At 46.8% G+C, this 26,626-nt stretch overlaps 1 protein-coding gene across 2 annotated transcripts; it reads left to right on the top strand.

Moving 5' to 3' along the window:
• Nucleotides 1–583: 583 nt before the first annotated feature.
• On the top strand, nucleotides 584–25,188 carry SNX11 (sorting nexin 11). 2 transcript variants are annotated; one of them, XM_060255485.1, is made up of 7 exons: nucleotides 584–645; nucleotides 7,794–7,845; nucleotides 13,374–13,460; nucleotides 16,242–16,342; nucleotides 18,756–18,854; nucleotides 21,478–21,690; nucleotides 23,588–25,188. In XM_060255485.1, the coding sequence occupies exons 2-7, from the start codon at nucleotides 7,822–7,824 to the stop codon at nucleotides 23,763–23,765; spliced, it is 702 nt and encodes a 233-aa protein (XP_060111468.1). In that variant the 5' UTR covers nucleotides 584–645; nucleotides 7,794–7,821; the 3' UTR covers nucleotides 23,766–25,188. The 2 variants fall into 2 exon arrangements, with proteins under 2 accessions (XP_060111468.1, XP_060111469.1); XM_060255486.1 differs by having other exon boundaries at nucleotides 587–645; nucleotides 21,511–21,690; nucleotides 23,588–24,107.
• The last annotated feature ends 1,438 nt before the right edge of the window (nucleotides 25,189–26,626 follow it).

Here is a 26,626-nt window from a genome sequence, read left to right as displayed (position 1 = left end):
GGAACTCATGCTCGTCGAGGCTGACAATCCTAGGTTTATTTTCCTCCGCTCACGATCTGAGTTTGATCCCCGGTGGAAGCTGGGTTTTCAGGTAGCCGGCTCGAGGTTGACTCAGCCTTCCATCCTTCCGAGGTCGGTAAAATGAGTACCCAGCTTGCTGGGGGTAAACTGTAGATGACTGGGAAAGGCAATGGCAAACCACCCCGTAAAAAGTCTGCCGTGAAAACGTTGTGAAAGCAACGTCACCGCAATGTCGGAAACGACTGGTGCTTGCACAGGGGACCTTTCCTTTTTTTAAAGTCCAATATCGTGCTGCACAACAGCATATGAACTATAGGATGGCGTTTATTTGGGGTTGCTTGAGGCCAAGAAAACAACTGGGATCGTCGCGCACGCATCAGAAAATTTGCTGCCAGAACTTTAGCACTCTGATTGCATTTCGTCCCTCCGAGCTATTCCGCCGTGTTCTGAGCCTGAAGACTACAATTCCCATCAACCCGCGCGGCTTGCGGTTCTGGGCGGAGGGAGAGAGCGGTCACGTGGGGGAGAGCGCCTACGAAAAGCAGCTCGGCTTCGGTGTTCTTAAAGGGACCGCCGCGGCAGGGGAACTTGCTCGGGGGAAAGCTATTAAAGGAAAACAGGACCGTAAGTGAAGAGGGTGGTGAAAGCATGGAAGGGGTGGAGGGCTGGGGAAGAGGGAAATGGGGCATCTGGGATAGAGGGGGCTTGGGTCAGGGAAAAGGTCCAAGAGGCATGGGTGGGGATTGGTACGGGGAAGGAAACAGGTGGCTTGGTAGCTTGGAGGGGAGGATTCACAGGGCTTTGCTTCTGAAGCAATAGGCTAGTGAATCAACCTTGGGAAGGGAAGGGGAGCTGATACGGGCATTGCTCAGCGAAGATGATTTGCTTGCAGTAAGTCCCAGGTTCACTCCCTCCTAGCATTGAACAGCGTCGTTGTCGGTGATGAGGAATCCTTTGCTTCATATCAGAACGAGAGGCTGCATTTTGTTGCAATAGACACGACTTGGATGGGTGGGTCGTTTTGTCTTAGGGAAAATTAGCTGTCAGCGTTTCAGAGACCAGGAATGGCATGCTGGAGCTTGGAGCCATTTGTAAGGCCCCTCCCTTCATGTTTCTATTTGAGTCCAGGGCGCATTTCAGAGGTTTTTTTTTTTTGTATTTCTTGCAGCTTTATGTACCTTGTTCGTGAACAAACACACGCAGCTCCCGAGCTTAGCAGAGACCGACAGGGGCGCCCTTCTGCCTCCCCTGGCCTTTCCCTGCCCCATCTGTCTATAATGCCCCCCCCCCCCATCCCATACCTGTGGACCTGCACTGAGGGAAGAGGCTGAGGCTCCCTGACAGAGCATCTGCGTTGCGATGCAGAAGGTCCCAGGTTCAATCCCTGGCATCTTCAGTTCAAAGTGATGTGAAGGACCTCCATCTAAGACCTTGGAGAGCTGCTGTCAATTACGACATTAACTTTGATTGGCCACCAGGCTGATTCCATACAAGACACTTCATGTTTGTTCAGCGTAGCAAGCAATTGTTTCTTGGGCCCAGCAGAAATGTTCAAAAGCCTGCAAACCTGAGTCTGATCAGATATTTATTTATTTATTTATTTATATTAAGATTTATACCCCGCCCTTCTCACCTAGGTGTCTCAGGGCGGCTTACAACACAATAATTAAAACAATTTCAGTTTAAACAATTAAAATACCATTAAACCATAATTTAGTAAAAACAAGATAGAGTAAAAACCGGCGGCCTATAGATACATTTTTTCATCCAGGATATTTTGCATTGTCAGTTAATATCATAGGCCTGCCGGAAGAGGACTGTCTTACAGGCCCTGCGGAATTGCCCTAGATCCCGCAGGGCCCGCACCTCTTCCGGCAGTTGGTTCCACCAATAAGGTGCCGTTATTGAGTAGGCCCGATCCCTGGTGGATTTTAGGCGGGCCTCCTTTGGCCCGGGGACTACCAACAGGTTTTGTGAACCTGAACGTAGTACTCTCTGGGGAACGTGTGGGAAGAGACGGTCCCTAAGGTAGGCAGGTCCTAGGCCATATAGGGCTTTAAAGGTCATAACCAACACCTTGTACCGGACTCGGAATATTACTGGCAGCCAGTGCAGACCCTGGAGCCCCGGTCGAATGTGCTCCCATCTTGGGAGCCCTAATAACAGCCGGGCAGCAGCGTTCTGCACCAACTGCAGTTTCCGGGTTCGGCACAGGGGTAGCCCCATGTAGAGGGCATTACAGTAGTCCAGCCTCGAGGTGACCGTAGCATGAATCACTGTTGCCAGGTCGTCACGTTCCAGGAAGGGGGCCAACTGCCTCGCCCGCCTAAGATGAAAAAAAGCGGACTTGGCAGTGGCTGCTATCTGAGCCTCCATCGTCAGATGTCAGTGTTTCCCTGGGAACAGGGAGGCCTGGGTTCAAATCCTGAGTTTGCGACAAAATTCAGGGACCTCAGGGTCGCTCAGCCTAGCCTCTTGAGGATGGTTGTATGGACCGTTTTATTCCACTCTTTGCAATTAAAAATAAAGAAAGAAAGCAAGGAGAAGATGCCAGGATTTGCCCCTCTGCCAGTGCAAGAAAGCTATGGGATTCCTGGAGGACTGCAGTAAACAGCCTTGGCAACATCCTTCAATAGAATCCCTCCCCCCAAACAGCACTCCCCCTTTATTCTGTGAGGAGCAGCTGATGGTGCTGATCACTCTGATCCTTTGACATAAAATCCCATAATTACATAATACACCCAAGTGTGCAAAACGCTCAGACTGTTATAAAGATTTTAAATAAAATTGGCTATTAAGCCCCATAGGTGTGGAGAATGAGATGTTGCCCCGAAGCTGCCTGGTGAATTTGTGGTCAATCTGGGATCTGAATGTGGGTCATGTTCTTAGCCTTTTCCTAATCGAGCTCTCTTTTGGATGGCAAAATTGGGATTACAGCGTGCGTGGGTCTGGTGAGCTGAGGTAGAAAGTGTGTTTTAGCTAAATGGCAACATTCTGCGTTTGAAGAGAGTGACTCAGGTGGATAGCTGTGTTGGTCTGAGGTAGCAGAACAAATTTTGAGACCGGTGGCATCTTTAAGACTGAAAGCTTATACCCAGAATTAAACTTTGTTGGTGTTAAAAGCGCCCCTGAACTCAAACGTTGTTCTGAAGACCGAGTGAGAGAAGTGCCTGGACCTTGAGCCTTTTGGAAGGTCTGACCTCTCTCCTGGAATGCAGCCTCTGGCAATTCAGAATGCGTGTGGGAGGAAAGGGAGGGACGCACTGGCTGCCTGTGCTCTTCTTTATTTTTAACATAGATATTAATACCCTGCTTTTCTCTCCACTGGGGACCCAAAGCAGATTACAATATCTCTCCCCACCATCCATTTTTATGCTGTAAGGTAGGTTCGGCTGAGAGAGAATGTTATGGGTCAACGAGCTTTTATAGCAAAGTGTGGATTTGAACTTGGGTCTCCTAGCCTGACATTCTAACTATTACCCCATGCCAGAAGTCAGAGGAACCCTGTACATTCTCTGAGACTTTTCAGCTGTTTGTTTTTGTTCCAGCTGTTGGCTTTGGAAATGGATTTTGGGGTTAAGCTCTGGTCAGGGAAAGGCAAGGACCAACTAGTTTTTAATTTATTTTACTTATTTGGTTTTATTTGTATCATTTATACTTCACTTTTCTCCCCAAGTGGCTTGCATTGTTCACCTTTCCTCCATTTTATCTCCCCAACAACCCTGTGAGGTAGGTAGGTTAGGCTCTGTCCGTGTGACTTGGTTCAAGGTCATCCAGAAGTTTCCATGGCAGAGTGAAGGGATTCAAACCTGGCTCTCCCATATCCTAGTCTGACACTTTAACCACTATACACCCTGGCTTCTACTCTTTAAAAAACACCTTTGAAGGGACCAGGCTGGAGGGGATCCAGGGATCTCTGTGATACTGGAGTGAGGAGCTATCTTCTGAATGGATTGGGAAACAGACCTGTATTGATAAATGAATTCTAAGGGCTTACCCTTCCAAAAAAGGGAAGGATATAATTGTGAGTGGCAACTGTTCCTTGAGGTATTCCCTCTGTTCTGTTCTGCCAGATCCACTCACCCCACCCTGTGAAGTGGGGGTGGTTTGAATGTCTGCTGGGTGCTCCATTATACCCTATGAAAACTGATTCACATAGGGTATAATAGATAATTGATTTGTAGGAATCTGGGGCTCTGGCAGGGGGCTGTTTTTTTGAGGTAGAGGCACCACTTTTCAGCCTAGCATCCGGTGCCTCTCCTCAAAACACCCCCTACATTTCAAATTGGACCAGGGGGTCCAATTCTATGAGCCCCAAAAGAAGGTGCCCCTATCCTCCATTATTTCTAAATGGAGGGGAGAAGGCATTTAAAGGGTGTGGGGTGCCTTTAAATATGATTGCCAGAACTCCCTTCAGATTTCAGTTGTGCTTGTCACACCCTTGGTCCTGGCTCCGCCCCCAGAGTCTCCTGGCTCCACCCCCAAAGTCCCCAGATATTTCTTGAGTCTGACCTGGCAACCCTAGCTGACCTTTCTTAGCTTCTGAGACCTAATGGCCCAGGCCTCCCAGGGCAGGGCTTTCATCATATACCAGTAGAAAACAGCAAGAGTCAAGTAGCAGCTTAAAGACTAACAAAATTTGTGGCAGGGGAGGAGCTTTTGTGAGTCACTGCTCACTTCTTCAGAACTGTCAGGGTAGGAGCTTTTTTAAAGATGCTACTGGTCTCTTGCTCTTTTCTTCGGCTGCCCATCTTGAACTATCAATGCCTACCAGTTCTGGGATAGTAAAAGGTAAAGGTAGTGCACAAGGAAGACTGTGCAGTTTACAACCGCACAGCCAGATTAGCCAGTATGCTAATAATGATAACAATAGCAAGAGAACAGCCGTTACTGGGCACAGGGCAGGGTAGGACTTGAACCCATAGACAATTCAAGGGAGAGCACGGACTCAGCCACTGCACCGCAACAGCAGCCTGCCTTCCACACTTGGCTCTGCAGTAAAAAAGGTAAAGGGTAGTCCCCTGTGCAAGCACCAGTCGTTTCCAACTCTGGGGTGACAGTTGCATCAGGATGTTTTCACGGTAGACTTTTTAACGGGGTGGTTTGCCATTGCCTTCCCCAGTCATCTACACTTCCCCCCCAGGAAGCTGGGTACTCATTTTACAACCTCGAAAGGATGGAAGGCTGAGTCAATTTTGAACCGGCTACCTGAACCCAGCTTCTGCCGGGATTGAACTCAGGTCTTGAGCAGGTCCGGGATAGTAGCTGAACCCATATGTCCCTCTTACAACTGGGGGAGGGGGTGGTGGAAGGGCTCTTCAGGGCATAGCTAACAAAACACTCCCTCACACAGCTTTCTCTTTGCTTTGCCTGGGAGAATGCCAGGGGATATGTTTGTTCTACAATAAACAGGTTTGTGTTCTTGGGTAAGAGAGGTCAGTTCCTGAGACCTCTTGGGAACTTCCATGCAAGCCAGGGCAAGTTCCCCAGTGAGGAAGGCAACTGCCTATTGCCATAGCCCTGTATTCTGGGAGAGAAATGTTAACGACATCCAACAAATCTGGTTGAAAATGGCTTTCCCTTTACCCCCCCCCCCCTTCCTTCGCTTAAGAGTCCTTTGAATTGCAAAATGCATGGAGTGCCTCTCACCTAACATTCACCCACTAATAGTCTGCATTGTGCAAAATGCTTCGGTAACTTCTGAAGAGGGGGGCTGGCATTGAAAGCTGCCTGGAATGCATAGCCTCTGACACTGGGTGGTGAAGGAAAGGCTCTAGTCGCCCTGAAATGGAAGCCCTGAGCCACATTTTTCCTGCAGACATTTCTCAGACCTAAGTTTTTTTCTTTTCGTCTAAAGAGGAGTCACATTTTTCCTGCAGACATTTCTCAGCCCTAAGCTTTTTTTCTTTTCGTCTAAAGAGGAGTGACAGATTCATTCTGTGCCTTGAGGTACTGGAAATCTGTCTGGTAAGGAGAATGTATGTGAATGTTTGTCCTCTCAGAAGTTGGAAATGAAATTAGCAAAGTACACCCAAGTTCATATCCATCACAATGCTTCTCCTGGTGCCCTGGGAGAAAAACGAGTAATGGTGTGAGGGTGTGAGGATCAGATAAGAATTGCCAAGTCCTTTGCAAGCTAATTTAAAAGTACTACAGAAACAATTAGCCAGCCAGATGAGCTCAGTAAGTGCAGGAACCCATTTAGGTATGTTATGTTGTCCTTACCTCAAGGAACAAGGAAGCATTTAGTATAGTTCATGGTATAAAACTATTCTGTGACTTTTAAATGTTACTGTTTTAAACTGAGAAACTCTGTAGTCCCACTCATGCAATACAACAAAGTTTGAGTTCAGTGGCACTTTTAAGACCAACAAGGTTTAATTCTGAGTATAAGCTTTAGTGTGCATGCCTGCTTCTTCAGATACCCAGAATTAAACTGTTGGTCTTAAAGGTGTCACTGGACTCAAACTTGGTTCTGTTGCTTCAGACCAACATGGCTGCCCACTTGAGTCTCTCTAGTCCTACCCAAACTGTAAACTAAACCAGGATTTAAGCACCCCTCAGATTTTTTTCAGACTGCCCCATGTGCATAACATTCTTTCCTTCTAAATAATCTACGTAATTCAAATGTGTGCTTCAAATTTAAACTCAATGCAGATGAAATTTGCTTCTGTGTGGTTAGTGTTCCTTCAGATAACATAGTGTAGTGTAGTGGTTAAAGTGGGCGACTAGGATCTGGGAGACCCAGGTTCGAATCCCCACTCTGCTGTGTCAGCTGGCTGGGTAACCTCAGGCTGGTCACTCTATCTCAGTCTAACCCACCTCACAGGGTTGTTATGAAGATAAAATGAAGGAGGGGAGGATGATACTTCATATTGTCACCACTGAGGAAAAAAGCAAGGTGTAACTGTCTTTTTTTTTTTTTAAAACCCTCTCAAAGCTGAGAGAAATGTCTTTAAAACTTCAAAAGCTGAGGTAACATTTGGAATTGGCTTTGTGCGGTAGTCACCTGGGTCATGTGGTAAGCCCATGGATCAGCCTTGGACTTCCCTAAGGGTGTTGACATTTGCCACACTTTCTGGCAGGTTTACAAAGGATCCCTGGTAGGGTGCTGCACCAAAGAGATATGGGTTCAGATCCTGACTTGCCCTGAAACTTGCTTGGTGACTTTAGTCTAGAACTTTGACCATTGCACCTTCCCTCCCTCTAAAAGCATACTGGCCTTCTTTAGCATTTGCAAATGCTTGTATTTTTTAAAAAAATAATAAAATCTGATGATTGATTAATCAGGGGCACCTTAGTTTTTACTCAAGTGACTGGCTGATTAAAAAGCACTTCATCTCCTTTACAAATTTATAGATATTGTAAGAATGATGACCCACAATGTTCTTTATGTATGTAGTACATTTTTCTCTTGCCTTTTCTCCCAAGGCACTCAGAGCAGCAGGCACCCACTCTCCTCTCCTCCATTTTACCCTCACAGAAAAGCACTCTGCTTGATAGGCTGAGAAACAGCAAGTGGCTCCGGGTCACCCAGTGAGCTTCCATTCCAAACTGGGGATTTGAACCTGAGTTTCCGAGATCATAATGCAAAACCCTTACAGTTGGCTCCAGTTTTGCTTCATAATCTTGCTGATGGTATTATAAATGTGATCAGGCCATGATTCTTTTCTTTTCAGAAGAAGATTGCTGGGAAAGAGCACTGAATGAGCAATTTCCTCTTCAAGGGAACACTTGCCTATGTTAATTTGTCCTTTCCCCCCTCCCTACAGATGCTTTCCCTTGGGCCGTGGATGTAGGATGTTAGGACATCAAGACCAAGAGGTAAGCCCTTGGGTAGTAGCAGATCTGCTCGCTTCCCCTGTCAGAAATGTGGACTCTGCATCTGGAAATTCAGGCTGGGTATGGCCTTGAGCGAGGTGGGCAAACTCAGCTGAGCTCCCTTGGTGGCCAACACAGAGCAAAGCCACCTTTTGGCTCATGTTCTTTTATCACCAAAGTGAGATGAATGCATTAATGGCTTGGGCCACATCTTCTCTCAGGCTGCTTCTGCGAAGGTGTTTTTCTTAGCCCTGGATCTCAAACTGTAAGCAGAGTTTCTTCGAGCAAACTCACACGCACAATATCATCCTCCAGTCATTCTCCTTCCTTGGTTAAGGGGGAGGGGCTGTGACTCAACAGTAATCTGCTTGGCACACAGAAGCTCCCAGGTTCAGTCCCTGGCATCTCCAGTTAAAAGGATCTGGTAGTAGGTGATGTGAAAGACCTCTGCCAGAGGCTCTAGAGAGCCGCTGCTTGTCTGAGGAGACAATACTGGCCTTGATGGACCGATGGTCTGATTCACTAGAAGACAGCCTCATGTGTTCATGTATATCCCAAGTTTGCTCAAAAAAGTTTTGCTTCTGGAAAAGTCAGAGTTAAAGGGGGTTTCTGCAGAACTCCAAACCTCTCTGCCCGCTTCTGCCACCATTTTCTCCTGTGTACCCCCTTCTGTCTGCCATTGCTCACCCCACTCCTGAGGGATTTTTTGCTGTTGTTTCCCCCAAAAAACAGTAATTGATATACCACAGGGATGGCCAGGCTGTGGCTTGGAGCCACATGTGGCTCTTCCACACATGTTGTTCCACAATGTCGGCTGGTTTAGAGAAGGCATTTCTTTCTTTAAATCACTTCTTCAGGCTAAACCGGATGGCAGCTTGGAGAATGCATTTAAAGTTGAAGTCGCTTTCTTTCCACCTCTTCTCCCTCCCCATCTATTTCCTCCCTCCCTCCTTCCATCTGATGTTCATATATTGCGGCTCTCAAACACCTGACATTTATTCTATGTGGCTCTTATGTTAAACAAGTTTGGCCACCTTTGGCGTATCACAATAGTACTGCAACATCATAGCAATATAGCTACTACCAGATTTTTTTTCAGCCAGCAGAAAACCCTTCCAGCAATGGTGGCTAGGTGGCAGGCAAAAGTGGCTCTAAAGGAAAACACAGTAAATATCCCCATGAGAATGTGTGCGGTGGTAAAATGAGTGTACAACAGGGAATCACCTCCATGAGGAAGTGGCTCCAGTTGGTGTTAAATGTGACAAAGCTAAAAATGAGAGAGGTCACCTGCAGGGAGTTTCAGTGATGACGTAGACAGATCTTCAACTGGGCCCATGCCCTGAAATAAAAGTAGAAGAAGAGTTGATTTTTACACCCAGCTTCTCTCTACTCTAAGGAGCCTCAAAGCAGCTTACAATCGCCTTCCCTTCCTCTCCCCACAATTGGCGCCTTGTGAGGTAGGTGGGGCTGAGAGCTGAGAACAGTGACTGACCCAAGGTCACCCAGCAAGCTTCATGTGGAAGAGTGGGGAATCAAACCCGTTTTTCCAGATAAAAGCCCACCGCTCTTAACCACTACATCACGCTGCTACCAGATTCATACTTCCTGCTGTTTCTCTGCATGCCCCCCTCCAGAGAACCAAAGGGCTAGTGGGAGTATGTCATTGCTTTTTGGTGGACATTGTATTTGCCATGTAGGGAGGACTGCCTGAGAGTAGCTGTGGGCAAAGGGTGCTCTTCTGTGTGTGTTGCTGCAGTCCATGTTCCCATTATTTCTTCAGTTGGACTGATTCCGCATTAGCCTTTGGTCCCGGTCTTGTTCTCGGTTCTCAAGTTTGATTGGGGCAGTGAGCAAGCAGGGAACAGCCGCGCTCCAGAGATGCCAATGCAGAATCTGGGGAAAACAGCCACGGTGAAGAGCCCTGCACAGAAGGGAGGCAAGTCTGTGGAAATGGTCTTGGTTTTTTGCCTTGGTTTTTTGCCTTGGGAGAGCCAGTTTGGTGTAGTGGTTAAGTGTGCGGACTCTTATCTGGGAGAACCGGGTTTGGTTCCCCACTCCTCCACTTGCACCTGCTGGAATGGCCTTGGGTCAACCATAGCTCTGGCAGAGGTCGTCCTTGAAAGGGCAGCTGCTGTGAAAGCCCTCTCCAGCCCCGCCCTCACAGGGTGTCTGTTGTGGGGGAGGAAGGTAAAGGAGATTGTGAGCTGCTCTCTTTGGAGTGGAGGGCGGGATATAAATCCAATATCTTCTTCTTCATCATCTACTGCAGAACCAAGTGCGGAAGGCAGGCTGCTGTTGTGGTGCAGTAGCTGCTCTCCCTTGGCTTGTCTATGGGTTCAAGTCCTATCCTGCCATGTGACCAGTAATGGCTGTTCTCTTGCTACTGTTATCATTATTAGCATGCTGGCCAATCTGGCTGTGTGGTTGTAAACTGCAGTCTTCCTTGGGTTTTGCCTAGAAAGCTCTGCCATCTCCCAGGCAAAGGGAAGCAAAGTCACACTTTACGTATTGTTAAATAACTGAAAAAGGGGACATTTATATATGAAGACTATGGCTGCCAGGTTCCCCTGGGCCATTCGTGAAGGATGGGGGGGAGGGTTGCCAGATCCAGACTGGGGAACACCTGGGGGTTTGGAGGACAGAGACCTCAGTGGGGTACTATGACACAAGAGTCCACCCTCCAACACATCCATTTTCCCCAGGGGAACTAATTTCTGTAGTCTGGAGACTGTAATTCTGGGAGATCTCCATGTCCCACCTGTAGGTTGGCACCCCTACTACTGGGCAGAGTTTCTCTCCCCCCCCCCCCTTTTATAACACAATGGTTTCTGTAAGAATTTACATCCTGTTTCTTCACTGCATGAAGCACAAACTCATCCAGGCAACGCAATCATCATCCTAAGATCACAGGAAACGCTGGCCATGAAACCCACACAAATGTCTCCCACACAACCAACCACCTGGTTTTTGCTGTAACTTCAAAGGGCATTAAACCTTAGGAAATAATAACACAAAAAAACCAGAATAGGCGCAATATTCTGTCTGTGCATGTACATCAGGTAGGGTTGCCAAGTCCAATTCACAAAATATCTGGGGACTTTGGGGGTGGAGCCAGGGGACTTTGGGGCTGGAGCCAATATCAAGGCTGTGACAAGCATAATTGAACTCCAAAGGGAGTTCTGGCCATCACATTTAAAGGGACAGCACACCTTTTCAATGCCTTCCTTCCATAGAAAATAATGAAGGATAAGGACACCTTCTTTTGGGGCTCATAGAATTAGACCCCCTGGTCCAATATTTTTGAAACTTGGTGGGTATTTTGGGGAGAGGCACTAGATGCTGTACTGAAAATTTGGTGCCTCTACCCCCCCAAACAGGCCCCCCCAGAGCCCCAGATACTTGTGGATCAATTCTCCATGATTTTCTATGGGAACAAATCTCCATAGGGAAAAACAGAGTTCCCAGCAGACATTTCCCTCCCTTCCCCTCCCCCCCCCGCTTTCTGACGACCCTAAAGCAGGGGGAGGGCCTCCAAACCGGGGGGGGGGGGGGGATCCCCTGCCCCCACCTGGGGATTGGCAACCCTAACATCAGGTGGTTTCAGCTTCCATGTGAAGCCCCCCAGAGTGCCTTGCATAACCTTGTGACTCTAACCAGAGATTTAGAATCTCTGCAGCCACCTCCTTTGAAAAACCATTCCACTGGTGGGGGGGAGTTGATCCTAAAGAATGGATCCCCTGCAGGTAAAACCATGTCAACCCCAAAAATGACTTGAGGGAAAAGAGTGTTCCTGAATTGAATTGTCTCCTTTCAAACCTAATTGCTGCAAAGGAAGTCCTTCACATTCCTGAAGACGTAATTTATGGAACTAATGACCAGTGTTGTAGCTGGAGTTGCTAGCTGAAAAGGCTGTAAACTGTGTCGGTACAGTGGTGTGAAATCTCAGCTGACTGTGAAGTTGCAGTCACCCTGCAGAAAACCTGTGGGGTTTTCAAGGCAAGTGATTGAAGTGGTTGGTCACTGGCTTCCTCTGCAAAGTCTTCCTTGGTGATTTTCCATCCAAGTACTGACCCTGCTTAGCTTCTGAGATCTGATAAGAACAGGTTATACTACACCATTCCACACCTCCTGCTATAAACTAAGGCTGGGCAAATTCATGGTGGGTCGGTCTGTTGGTGGAGACAGCTGAAAGGAACCTCCGTGTTCAGAGGCGATATACATCTGAGCCAGTGTTCCCTCTAAGCTGAGTTAGCATGAGCTAGCTCACAGATTTGTAGCCTCCAACTCACACATTTTTGTCTTGGCTCAGGAAGAATGACCCCAGAGCACACTAATTTATGCAGGAGCTCACAACTTTAATGCCAGTAGATCACAATTTTTGCTCACAAGGCTCTGCAGCTTAGAGGGAACATTGAGTGAGTGCCGGGTACTGGGGACAAACCAAGCAACGAAGGCTGTGAATGTCACACTTTGTATGATGTATAATCAAATGTAGCTAAACACACAGTGCTACTATAAAAATATACAATATATTTTAATTATGCATAGGAAATATTAAAATCGCAATAAAACAATATATCTTCAGTTCCATATGTAAGTACCTATACCTAATATCAGGATAAAAGTCAGAATATATAAATACAGGTAAAATTGTACAAAATGTGCCCGAATACAAGAACCAAACACGTTTCAACTAAAAAGCCTTCCTCAGTGGTAAAATACAAGCTGAGCACTCCATAAGTTAAACATCAATATATTTCAAACTCATCATATACAGGATGGTCCTAAACAACAACAATCAAATACAGTGTAGACCTCACACAGAAATGTTCACCCATGGAGTAAGTAGGAATAAATATTCTTAAAATGCAACGTAGGCCACTCATCCTAGTGTGTTTTATTCCATATGCCCATGGACCTGTTTAGGCCCAATCTGCAGTATTCAGAATCCAGATATAGTGATTAGTCTCTCTCTCTCACCTGTATTTATATATTGTGATGTTTGTCCTGATATTAGGTATAGGTATATAAAGATATATCTTAAATAGGTATATACAGAACTGTAGATATGTGGGTGTTATTGGGATTTTATTATTTCCTATGCATAATTAAAATATACCGTATATTTTTATATTAGTGCTGCATGTTTAGCTATATTTTATTATAGTTTTTGCCTTAACCTCTTAGGATATTTAATTTAATTTTTAGATTTATATCCCGCCCTATCCTGCAAGCGGGCTCAGGGTGGCTTAAGGTTATCTTTCCTATATTGGTTGGTCTCCCCCCACCCCCATTTTGTTTGTCTTGTCTATTTTGTGTGAGAGCTTCCATGAGAACATCTGGCTGAGAAGGAATGCTGACTAGATAGACCTTTGGTTAGATCCAGGGAGTCTTTCCTTAATGTGTTTGTGGATTGCCTTCTTCAAGATGGATGGATTCTCTTTCTTACCACAGACTGTTGGAAGACTGGAGAGCAGTATTGAGATGGGAAATGTTTGAATAGGAGCTTTAATTTCTGCCTTCCCTCCTAGGAGCTGACCACCGTGCGGGTTCAAGATCCCCGTGTCCAGAACGAGGGTTCCTGGAACTCTTATGTGGATTACAAAATATTTCTCCATGTGAGTATGGGAAAGCTGAAATGCTACACTTGGAGGATGTCAAAGTAGAGCAACAAAAATTATTGAGAAGACCTTTTCTGTGCAAAAAATCTCCAGAAACAATTGGTGCTTTTGGGGATGGGTTTGCTTGTACACAAAAGCTCATACCTTGAATAAACTTTTGTTGGTCTTAAAGGTGCAACTGGACTCAAAATTTCTTTTACTGCTTCAGACCAACATGGCTGCCCATCTGGATCTATACTATTTTCTTGTGGGGAGTGGGGATTTGAATCGTAGAGAAAATATCCTCTTTTTTTCAACAAAATATCGAATCTTGGTCCTCTATTGAAATGGGTAAAGTGTGTGTTTAAGGTCATATTATGTCAGGTGAGGAAACTGGCTTGTGGAACTCATTGGCACAGGTTATACAATGCACTAGGATAAATTGCTTTTTTAAAAGGATACTTATTTGTTCATTTATAGAATACCTTCCCTTTCTCCTCAAAGTGGTTTTCATAGTTCTCCTCATCTCCTTTTTATCCTCACAACAACCCACTGAGGTAGATTAGACTGAGAGTGTCTGTGTGTCTGGCCTAGGGCTGCCAGGTCTGTGTTGGAAAATACCTGGAGACTTTGGGGGTGGATCTGGGAGACGGCAGGGTTTGGGGAGGGGAGGGCCCCAGTATGGTACAATCCCATAGAGCCCACCCTTCAAAGCAGCTGTATCTCCAGGGGAGCTGATCTCTGTCAGCTGGAGATCAGTTGTAGAATTGGGAGATCTCCAAGCCCCACCTGGAGGCTGGCTACCTTTGGACTCTGGCCCAGGGTCACTCAGTGAGCTTCCATGGCAGATTAGATGGCCACTATTGATGGTGATTGTTATTAGTCTTCTTAAAAATATTTATGCTGTAATCTTCGGAAGGGTTCAGAATGGATAGATCTTAGGGGGAAGGGGTTCTTCGAAAAAATGGTATAAATCGCAAAAAAAAATTATACTGAATAAGCAGAACAATAAAGGATTTTCAAAAATATACAGAACAGGCCATATAGATCAGAGCCACAATAAAAAAACAAGTAACCAGAGCAGGAGGAGAAAATATAGCGCAGCGGAATGCCTAAAGGCCAACAGTGAAGGTGCTCAGTGGACTTATTAGGGGAGTGAACATGCCAAGGTGTAGCATCATGCCTGAAAAGATCCCTTCTTGAGTTCCTATTCACTTTACCTCTGTTAGCAGGGATACCTGGAGCATGTCTCTGATGGGGAATAGACTGGGCACAGTTGCTAGCTTCAACTGTCTCTTTTCGACCTGGATGGCTCTACTACATTTTAATCTATACAGGATAATGCCATTTTGCAGCTGGCACTGCAATCCTAAACACAGTTGCAGCCTTTTAAGCCCAAGAGTTTAGAAGGGTATAGCTCCGCTTAGAACTGCACTTGAACTTCCTTTTACAAAAAAGGGGTGACGACCCACCTAGAATTTCATGTCTGCTTCATTATGCTGCTGTGCCATGCATATCCTGGAAATCCCAGGGTCCTTTGTCAATCTAACTCTTGAGGGTACCTTTAACAAACAAAAAACCCCAAGACTCCCTGACCTGGATAGCCCAGCTAAGCCTGATCTCAGCAGATCTTGGAAGCTAAGCAAGGCCAATCATGGCAAGTACTTGGATGGGAGACCTCCTTGGAATACCAGGGCCGGGAGGCAGAGGCAGGCTGTATCATCAAGCCACTTCTCTGAACATCCTCCGTGCCCCAGTAGGGGCCACCAGAAGTTGCCATAACTTCCAGGCATTGCATGCGTACGCACACACACACACAAATACAAAAAATACCAAAAACCCCCCACCTCCTCACATTTTTAGTTATTGTTGCTTTAAAACAATAGATTAATGCAGAATAAAGACCAAATTTTCCCTGACAGGAATAAATGTTTTTGAAGAGAGGAACTCTAGAGTTAGTCATCCAGCTGATTAATCTAAGGACATTAACTAAAAGCTTTATACAGAGAGAGAAATTAAAGGAGATCTGATTGGCTTAATAACAGAGTCCATTAAAAATGTCATTGATCAATATGTGCAAAATGAGTGGGATGCTTTCCGCTAATGCAAAAATGCCTTATGATGGCCGCAGGTCCACTTTAGCAAGAGGCAGGAGGGGTAGATTTCTCCTTTTCACTGCAGCCACCAGTGCTGTGTAGCTTTTTGTCTGGATGGGTCACCTTAACCTCTAGCACCCTCAGGCAGCTGTTGGGAGAAGGAGAAGGCAAGAAAGTCCTACTAGCGTGTTCTGTTGGCAAGGCATAGAATACCAGGTGGAAACTTCAAGCCAATTGTGACTTTGCAACACAGGACTTTGCATTCTGCATGACGGACAAACCACAAAACAAAGTTTGAGTCCAGTGGCACCTTTAAGACCAACAAAGTTAAATTCTGAGTATAAGCTTACACAAAAGCATATACCCAGAATTGAACTTTGTTGGTCTTAAAGGTGCCACTGGACTCAAACGTTGTTCTTTGTTTCAGCCCAACACAACTACTCACCTGTACAAACACCAACATGTTAATGGGATGCTATTGGGTTGCTTTCAAACCTGCACAAACCACAAGCCATCCCAAGAAGTTATATGGGAGAGAGAACCAAAGCCCCTAGTTGTAGGCCTTGTTTTTCAGAGCCAGTACCAGTTGAATTTTATAAATATCCGTTCAGTTTTAACACAGCAACCAGCAGAGGGAGCCAGAGTCAGAAAGAGTCGAGGTGGACCCTGCAATAAGGTATGTTGCTTGTGTCTTTTATTATAGACCAATAGCAAAGCATTCACTGCCAAGACATCTTGTGTGCGCAGACGGTACCGGGAGTTTGTGTGGCTGAAGAAACGGTTACAGAAGAATGCTGGATTAGTGTAAGTGTGAAACAGCAGCCTTATTGTTTTTTTTAAGAGCCTGCTATACTCTAAAGCTAGCTGTTTGGAGAAGTCAAGATTCTGTCTCCTCAGTTTAGAAACCTCTGCTTCTGAGCAAGTTGATCATGGACACAAAGCTTGATAAAACAATGGGAGACTTCTAGTGTGTACTTGAGTGGAAGCTGCCAGGACACATGCGAATTGTGTTGCACCATTGCCTGTGCAATCCAAAGCTAGGGTTGTCAGGTCCGACTCAAGAAATATCTGGGGACTTTGGGGTTGGAGCCAGAAGACTTTGGGGGTAGAGCCAGGAGCAAGGCTGTGACAAGTACGATTGAACTCCAAAGGGAGTTCTGGCCATCGCATTGAAAGGGACTGCACGCCTTTTAAATGCCTTCCCTCCATCGGGAATAATGAAGGATAGGGGCACCTTCTTTTGGGGCTCATAGAATTGGACCTCCTAGTCCAATCTTTTTGAAACTTGGGGGGGGGGGGGAGGGATTGAGAAGAGGCACCAGGTGCTATGCTGAAAATTTGGTGACTGTACTTCAAAAAACAAGACCCGCCCCCCCCCCCAAGCCCCAGATACCTATAGATCGATTCTCCATTATACCCTATGGGGACCAGTCTCCATAGGGTATAATGGAGTGCCTAGCAGACATTTCCACCCCCCCTCCCCTGCTTTCTGATAACCCTAAAGTGGGGGGAGGGCTTCCAAACCGGGGGATCCCTTGCCCTCAATTGGGGATCGGCAACCCTAACACCATTCTAAGTCCACTGAAGTCAGTGCACTTGGAAGAGTCTGCTTAGGATCAGTGATGTGCACGAAGCTTGAGATGGCACAGGCCTGTTTTGTAAGAAGTGAACAGTAGGGATGGGCATGAATTGGCTGACGAACAAAAACTGGTCATGAACCTCCATGAACTTCCATGAATCCGATGGAGTTTGTGGTGGCTCTTCACGAAAAAATCCCTGCTGCTCAGCTGTTGGGTTTAATTGACTCCGAGCCATTTAAGCCCTGCTTTCTGCTCCCTGCAAAAACCCGTGGGGAGCAGAAAGCAAGGGTTTAAACTTCAAACCAATATGAACTGGTTCAGTTTGTGAGCCAGTGTATTGGTTTGTGGTTGAACCACAAACTGAACCACAAAAATGCAGTTCACACCCATCCCTAGTGATCAGGCTTGAAACGGGAGGTTTTTGCAAAGATATTTTTAACATCATTCAGCTCTTAGCAGAAGGGGAGCTTTGATTCCAGCCTACCTGCAAAAAGTTCTCTGTAAATTCTGATCCTGGAAGGCCAGACTGGACTAAATGCTGGATATGGCTTTTAAAATAGTTAAATAGCTATTCTTTCTCATTCACCCCTGACTTGGATTGGGCTGTGGTGGAGGATGGATTTAACCCTTCTCTTGCTCCCTGCGCTGTGTTGCTTCCATAAGGGTGAACAGCCCCCTGGAACTACTTGTTCTGTACAAGCATCTGAGTGTTCTCTCAAAAGGACCAGTAACCATAGTTTGGGGAAATGGCAATGGAGGCTAGATTACTACCTCCCCCCATTCCTTGCTGTGTCTCTTAATTAAAATAGCTGAAGCTGTTATATATCAATAAACATTTGAGAGATCCATTGTATAGCATCCAGTCTAATTTGTTCCTGACTTGCTTGGCATAGTCCAAAGGTCCCCTATAGGTACCTCTGCAATTCTGACACTGTGTGGTGGGCACAATCGCACAATGGCTGCCGCAGCTTACCTTCTGTCACACAGTGAAGATGCTTGTGCTGTTGCCAAAGCAACTTTTTAAAAAGAAGTCTGCACATCCAATCGTATCTCCAGTGGTCAATCAGACTTGCTGGGCAACTTGCTGGCCAAACTTGCTGAGCAAAAGTCCCACCTGGCCCCGCCCATTTTCTAAACCACTTGTTGGGCTCCACTCTGCGGGACTCCTGGCAGAATTCAAAGTCCTCCATACTAACTTTGCAGAGGAGCTGAGTCCTTGCAGGTTTGTCTGGCATGATCTTGGCAGTTCAGCTCTAGAAAAGCCAAAACAGATCTGGTGAAAATCATGGATTTTGGTGGGTGTTTGTGCAAGGTAAATGGCAGGTGTGTGTGACCCCCAGTTCAGGCCTGGGCCATATTAGGAAGGGAGAGGGGGCTTCACCTTACTTCAACCCCTGCTTGGTTCAATAATCAAAACCAACTCACATTTATTAGTACTCCAGGAGGAAAAGCCCTTCCCACTGAGGGTGCAGGGCTTCCCATGAAACTGGCCAGAGGAAACGATGGATAAAAAGGGCAGACTTTCAGAGAGATGCTTTCTAAGGAGCACACAAGTGCAGGGGGTTATGCTGAGAAGCCGCAGGTGCCTCTCTCTTGTTTATGTGGAATGTTTTCCTTCTGCTTCTCCTACCCTTCAGGCCCGTCCCAGAGCTTCCTGGGAAGTCCACTTTCTTTGCTGGCAATACAGATGAGTTCATTGAGAAGCGACGGCAGGGCCTTCAGCAGTTCCTGGAGAAGTGAGTGGAAAACAGAAGGATGGAGGGCGCATTTATGACTGATCTTTCTTTCTTTCTTTCTTTCTTTCTTGGGAGGGGGGTATTTCTATGTGTATATGTGTGTTTGTGTGCGCCTGGAAGTCATGGTGACCTTTGGTGACTGACACCTACTGGGGGCATGGAGGATATTCAGAGAGGTGGCTGAATAAAGCCTGCTCCTGCCTACAGCTCTGGTATTCCTTGGAGATCTCCCATCCAAGTACTTGCCAGAGTTGGCCCTGCTTAGCTTCCCAAATCTGACAAGACTGAGCTTGCCTGGGATATCCAGGTCAGGGCTAGGACTCCAACCTAAAAACTGCAAGGTCGACTCTGGCCTAGCATTGCTCTCCTTTCCTGTGACTCCAACTCAAAGGTGTGTCTGGACTGAGTAGCCAGTGCCCCAGGAGAGAGGAAAGCAATCGTGCAGTGGGAAGAAAATTTTATTCCAAAACATTAATATTTCATTCCAAAATATGAATAACTTTTTCTCATTAAGCTTTCTCAGGCCAATCTATACAGGTGTCAAAAATTAAAGAAGAAAGGGTTAACATACCTTTTGACTGTTTTGTTTAATTGTTCAAAACATACTGAAACAATGATAAAAACGTGTTGAAAAATACAGAACTTCTGCGTGTGGACAAAGAACATGTTAAGTTTCTAGCAGTGTTTTGATAGTTCTTGGGTGCGGTCGCACCTCACATTAAAAGCGTGTGTGTAGCGCTCAAGTTTGAACAGCTGAATATTGATTCGATGCAAGGCCATTCAGACGAGCATCCAAGAATGCGACTCATTTTGTTGAGCGTTCAGACATCCAATACTATCGCGCTCTTTTCTTGGAGCATGCGTGATCAGGTGGTGATTTCTGGGAGGGGGGAGGGTCCATTGAACATGCGCCCAACTGTTTGGAGGTGGGAAATCAAACGTTACTTCAGAGGGGGGGGAAGTTTCCAGAAATCCTCCACATTGAAAAAAAGAGACTTTTTCCTGTTCTAAATAGTGGGATAACGTTCCCCCCGCCTCCGATCCTGTGTTGATTGGAGAAGCAGAAGCGTCACCTCAGATTCCCGGATGATCTGGCAATGCGCATGTCTGCTGGGGCTTTTTTCTAAAAAAAAGGTGAGAGGCAGTATCGCGCGTGAGCTGTCCAAACAGGAAAAAGCTGATCTTGTGCAGCTTTTTTGAAAAAAGATCGGACTTTATGTGCTGTCAAATTAATATGCCATAGTTGCGTAGCAAGCCGGGATGACACTGGAATACGCTCGATTGCCAGATGTGGATGTCTGAATGAACACATTTAATCCGTCAGCGAGACGGAGCCGTATCGCCACTAATGGTACGTCTGGCTGCACCCCTTGACAATTAAATAGTTCTTTGTATATGCTCAGAAATTGGGTCTTTTAAAACATGTTTTTTAGACCCCACTGAGGAAGCTTAATGCAGAATGCATGGGGGTTATTAATATTTTGAAATGAATTTATCTTCCCACTGCATTTCTTTGTGTCTCTGCCCCAGTTAGCAGTCTTCTGGCAGTCCCTCCCTCACCTCACTCTGTGCACAGGAGCGTGACCGCCCCATCCAGCTGCGTCTCCTGGACTTTTAAAGCCAGCACGAGACCCAGACTACCCCATGGTGTTCTTTTCCAGCCTGTGGAGAAAGCTATGCTGTGCTAACCTGGTGACAAGCCATGCCTTTCAGGAAATCACGCTCAGCTGCAATCCAACGCGAGCATCCTGCCAGCCATCTTCTTTTGGAAGGTGATAGCTTCAAGTCTCGGTTTGAGAACACTCTGCTTGGCTTCTCAGGGCCTTCCTACTATCTCTGGGTTTTGTACTCATTCGAAAAAGAGAACTCTTTCCCCATCTCTCCAAATACCAGAACTTGAGGGCATCTGTCTAGGCCTAGTGTCCCTCTGATTGGGTAGCAGAGTTTTGGAGGGAAAACTTGCCCTGAGGGAGGGAGTGGGACCTGGGAGGAAAGCATAAAAGGCCTGTCTGGAAAAGGCTGCAGGCTGTATGACAGCATCCAATGAAGATGATGGGCAGTAAGCAGTGTTCCCTCTAAGCTGAGTTAGTGTGAGCTAGCTCAGTTTTTTACCCTCTGGCTCACATATTTTTGTTTTAGCGCACAAAAAAATGGCTCCAGAGCAAACTAATTCACGCAGTAGCTCACAACATTAATGCCAGTAGCTCACACCTTTAATACTAGTAGCTCACAAAGCAGAATTTCTGCTCACGAGACTCCACAGCTTAGAGGGAACATCGGCAGTAAGTTCAGGATGGACAAACAGAAATACTTTACTGAGAGAGTGATGAAACTGTGGAATTCAGTGCCAGAGGATGTAGTGACGGCCACAGGAATTAACAGCTTTAAAAGGGGATTAGATAGATTCATGAAGGATAAGCCTAAATGGCTACTAGCCGTCACGACATTTAGCGGCACTAAGCCTTTGAATCCCAGAGCTTGGAGGCAATATTAGGAGAAGACCTCGGCCTCTAAGCCCTGTTGTTGGCCCTCCAGAGGAACTGTCTGGCCACTCTGTGAGACAGGATGCTGGTCTGATCTAGCAGGGTTCTTCTTATGTTCTTATGACTTGTTCTTGTTTTAGGGTGGTACAAAACGTTGTACTCCTATCAGACAGCCAGCTGCACCTCTTCCTGCAGAGCCAGCTCTCCGTGCCGGAAATCGAAGCTTATGTCCAAGGACGGGGCCCTCTGAGCGTCACGGATGCCATCCTCCATTATGCCATGTCGAACTGCGGCTGGGTGCAGGAGGAGGACTGCCACTCATCTGTGTTGGCTAGAGGGGATTTGGGTGGCAGGTAATTGGCACAAATGCATCTCCCAACTCTCACCCCACCCTCTAAGACCCAAGGTTTATCTCTAGGACTAAACTGGGCAAATAATATCCCTGTACGCCCCTCTACTTGAGCCTTGCTGGAATGGATGCAGCAGTTTTAAACAGATCCCTGAGTCAGAGCTGTGCAACCTGGCCAGTTAATCTCACAACGAGCTTGTGGGGTAGGCTAGGCTTTCAGTGACTGCTGCAGTGAGCACTGTGGTTGAGTAGGGATTTGTGCCCAGGTCTCCTGGTCCTAATCCAAACCTCTAGTTGCCACACCACACTGGATCGCCACACTTTCGTCTGTTAGTGGTGACTCTTCTCAGATATGGGCTGGGCTTTTTTTTTGTAGCAGGAGCTCCTTTGCATATTAAGCTACACCCTCCTGATGTAGCCAATCCTCATTACAGGGCCTTCTTACAGGGCCTACTGTAAGCTCTTGGAGGACTGGCTACATCAGGGGTGTGTGGCCTACTACTCAAAGGAGTTCCTGCTACAAAAAAAGCCCTGGATATGGGACAAGCTATACAAGGCACTGGATCTTGATCTCTTGAACCAGGGGCCCCCAACATGGTGCCAGCACCTTTTCTGGTGTCCACCAAGTATTTTTAGAAAGTGAGTGGGGCCAGAGAGGGCTTTTATTCAGCAAGTTTTCTGATTGGCCATTGGAGATTTGATTGGCTGTGTAGATTTTTTTTTTTTAAGGTTACTTTGGTAACAGCTGTCACCAATGCACAAGGCCTATATAGACCCTCTAAGCCACAGGCCATAGTTGGGCCTGCTCCTGTCCCTGAGCTGGTAGAGAAAGAAAGCCAGGAGAGACAAGTAGGAGTGCCTTGACCCCAATCCACCACAGGTTTTAATGTTACAAGTTGCCACAAGACTGGCGACTAAAAAAATCTAATAAACAAACAAGCAGAGTTACACCCTTCGAAATCAGTGGGTGTAGCTCTGCACAGGGCCTGTACTGTTAACTAGCCAACATTAAAATAATCAGATAGGAGAGCAACTGAGCAATCACTGAGAGGTGATTCCACAGAGAGTCCCAGCAGAGCACAGGCGTCCCTTGTGAAGATGTCACAGAAGCCCAGATCCCCTCCCTCGTCTTTCTGAGGGACGTAGAGGTCCAGACTCCTTCCTTCTCCGCTCCAGTACACAGCTCTTAGGGTTGCCAACTTTCAAGTGGGGCCCAGAGATCTCCCACTATTACAAATGATCGCCAGACCACAGAAATTAGTTCCTTTGGAGAAAACGGCTGCTTTGGAAGGCAGACTCTATGGTATTGAGGTCCCTCCCTTCCCTGGGCTCCACCCCCAAACTCTCCAGGTATTTCCCAACCCAGAGCTGGCAGCCCTACCAGCTGGGCTGTGCCAAGCTGCTTTCTCCAGTTGCCCTTCCCTGCAGCAGTTCAGCATGGCCCAAGGCTCTCACATTGCCCATGGAGTTGCTGCCCTTTCTTTTCTTTTCTGCCCATTCTTCCTCTTGCCTTGACCTCTTCCTTGTTCCTCTGTAGTTCCCTAGGCCATGTCTCCAGGCCTCTGGCTGTCTTGGCTCCCAGCTCCTCCATGGTAGCCCAATCTTAGAGACATCTCTCTTATTCTCTCTGTTTCTTCCACTTTCCCCCACCCCCTTGATTGCCTGGAAGACTGCTCTCCCTTTGAAATCTGATGTGATGAATTCCTTGCTATCAGGTCTCTCATGTTCACACCATGATAGGGTGAACAACGGTGTTTCTGAAGGCCAATTCTGGTCGGGGCAGCAATTGGGGAGTTCAGGGATTGTTGACTTCAGGAAGAGCTCAAGAAATATACAAAAACCTGCACTGGGTTTTTTTTTTTTTTGCCTTGAAACCCAACACTCCCTTCTCTCTCCCCAAGCTTTGACGGAGGAAGCCATCTTGCTGGAAGCAGCATCAAGCCCTTCCCTCATTGGAGTGACATCAGCATGGAAGACAGCCAATTGGAGAGTCCCGATTCTGAAGAAGAGGCGTGCCACTCAGCAGGGTTACTCCAAGCCGGCTCCACGGCATCAGCTGACCGTGTCAAGGAACAGTGAGAGTCCGGAAAAGCCCCTTTGGCTTGCAGGTGGAGTTGCACGTTGACTTGCGGACTCTTTCTCAGCAGTTGTGTTGCCTGTCAGGCCCTCGAGGGGAGGTGCTGCTGTGTTGGATCTGGTGAGCCGAACGAGCATCTGGCTTGGACCAGCGAGAACACTTGGTGAACTGAAATGAACAGCTGGTGCCCAGGGATCCTGGCAATGCTCTAAATGAGATGTAGTCCTCCTTTTTTGTTGTTTGTTGCTCGAGTCTTCCTGATCAGAGAGCTGGCTTCCTGCAGGAGCTTTCCCAGCTGAGCGCGTCTTTTCCTCACCACTGCACAGCAATGGGCAGGAAAAGGCTCTGCTTTTGGATTTGGTTACATTCTCCCTCACTCTTCTCCCTACCTTCATAACTGGTAGGAGACAGCTGGGCTTCTGAGAAAAGTACAGGCTCATAGGAGTGCCGAATTGCTCGCATGGTGTTGGACTTCCCTCTGGTACGGAGCCAGAGAGCCCACCCACTGGCTGCGGATGCCATGCCTATCTCTGGGTTCCCTTGGTGGAACTGCATAATAATAATAATAATGAATTTTTTATCTATACCCCGCCCTCCCCGCCGAAGCAGGCTCAGGGCGGGCAGTTGGGATGAGCGTCTCTCTCCTCTCCACCCCAGCTCATTAGTGTGCATGATTCTTCTGGAAGCTGATTAAGAAGAACATAACTCGAGAGAAAAGACAACAGAAGCTTATCTTGCAGTTTGCATGCCTGATGCATATCCCAGGGAACAATCTCTTTCTTAGCTGCTTCATTCTCTCGATGCAGCATTCTGCTTGAAAAGGGATCGGGGGGCATTCAAGGAACCTTCCCTAAAGTAGAGAAGTAAAATTGCCTTCCTTTACACCCCCTCACACCTCTTGATCTTTAGTAGGGTTGTTGTTAATCTTACACAGTTATCACCATGCAGCATCTCCTTATGGCTTGCTCACTATGTTCAACTCCATGTTTTATTTCTACCCCAAAAGGGCCATGCAGGTGTGTGTTTGGAGGGGGGGGGGCAGTGTGAAAGTGTTGCCCTCCTTTCTCTACCTCCTCGTTCAGCATGTTACAAAAAGGGGCTTTGAGAAATACTAGTTTGGTACGTTATGACAAAGGGCTTTGAAAAACACCTGTGCGACCCCCTCCCTCCTCCATTTAATTAAAAAGGGTAGCAAGTTTTTAGTCCTTGGTATTTGAAGGAGAAACTGAAACAGCAGGTGAATTTTGGTTGGGAGTGGCAAGGTTTGTGATTTTTTAAAAAAATGGGAATAGTGTTCGCTTTGGCAGCAGCACATATGTTTAAAAAAAGGGAAACAGACCCTTCCTCCTTGAACTAAAAACGCTGGATCTCCCTTTGTGTCCTTTTGTCTTCCCCTCAGTTTCAATAAACACAATGCAAGTTGAACAACTCTTGTGAGAACTGAATATGTTCGTGTTTAGATAAGGGACACAGTGGGGAAGGGAGGAGAACATGTGCCCCTTCCATTTCATAGTATGAATGTGTTTAGTAATAACAACAATAACTGTGGCAGAATTAGTGGGTAGTTTCCAAGGGTAGGCATGTTGGTCTGCAGTAGAACAGTTAGATTTGAGTCCAGGTGCATTTTAGAGACCAACCAGATTTTTTTTGGGGGGGTGTAATACGCTTTCTAGAGCCAAAGAGCCATTCATCAGATCTGATTTTTGCAAGTTTCTACCCTGAAAGTCTAGTTGGACTCTAAGGTGCTAATGGACTCGAATTTAACAGAATGACAGGGGTTTCTACCCTCTTGGTGATATTGGGGAGAAGTTGTGGCTCAGTGGTAGAGCGTCTTCTTGGCATGCAGAAGGTCCCAGGTTCAATTCCCGGCATCTCCCGTTAAAAGATATGGCAGTAGGTGATTTGAAGTGTTACGACAATTCCAAGTGCCTCGAGGCTCCTGTGTTTTAATTCTTCAGCGTAAAACTTCAGGTGGTGATTTGGGATTCTTTAGGAAGTGTATACTTAATCTACACACCTTGCGCCACAAGATTTTATGTCGATCACCAGAACCATAAGAGTTGGTGCAAAGCAGGAACTGCAAATGGCGACACTCAGGGCTGCCTTTAATGGCAGTAGGCTTCCCAATCCCCAGGTCCCAGCGGGGGATCCCCCGGTTTTACAGGCTTCCCCCCTCCCCCAGCCAGCTGGCTGGCGGGGGAAGCCCCACCACCACAGCCATTATGCACCTCCATGAACGATTCTCATAGGGAATGATGGGGAATTGATCCGCGGGTGTCAGGGGCTCTGGGGGGGCCTGTTTTTTGAGGTAGAGGTGCCAAATTTTCAGTATAGCATCTAGTGCCTCTCCCCAAAATACCTCCCAAGTTTCAAAAGGATTGGACCAGGGGGTCCAATTCTATGAGCCCCAAAAGAAGGCGCCCCTATCCTTCATTATTTCCTATGGAAGGAAGGCATTCTAAAAGGTGTGCTGTCCCTTTAAATGTGATGGCCAGAACTCCCTTGGAGTTCAATTATGCTTGTCACAGCCTTGCTCCTGGCTCCGCCCCAATGTCTCCTGGCTCCAACCCCAAAGTCTCCTGGCTCCACCCCCAAAGTCCCCAGATGTTTCTTGAATTGGACTTGGCAACCCTAAATGGCAGCCAGGCAAAAGGTATCCAGGTTCCAGGCCATGCCTGTTTTTCTCTATACCAGAATGAAAGGTGGCGGTGGGGTGGGGGAGGGTTTGAAATTGAGCCCAAAGGGGGAAGTGAAGCTTTCCTTCTGTGTTGTCTCTTCCACCCCCTCTCCCCGGAGTTGTTTTGAAGGACTGAAATCCACACTGAGTATTCTAATCACTCTGGCTTGGATCCTAGAGACCAAC

This window comes from Heteronotia binoei, chromosome 15 (assembly GCF_032191835.1).
Source record: "Heteronotia binoei isolate CCM8104 ecotype False Entrance Well chromosome 15, APGP_CSIRO_Hbin_v1, whole genome shotgun sequence".
Lineage (NCBI taxonomy): Eukaryota > Metazoa > Chordata > Lepidosauria > Squamata > Gekkonidae > Heteronotia > Heteronotia binoei.
This window is presented reverse-complemented; position numbering and strand designations above follow the sequence as displayed.

Excerpts from the sequence above, each read along its gene's own strand:
- SNX11 (XM_060255485.1), top strand. The coding sequence starts at position 7,822 with ATGTTAGGACATCAAGACCAAGAG. Across the intron at positions 16,343-18,755 it reads CAGAAGAATGCTGGATTAGT|GCCCGTCCCAGAGCTTCCTG; the intron begins GTAAGTGTGAAA and ends CCTACCCTTCAG. Across the intron at positions 21,691-23,587 it reads AGAGGGGATTTGGGTGGCAG|CTTTGACGGAGGAAGCCATC; the intron begins GTAATTGGCACA and ends TCTCTCCCCAAG.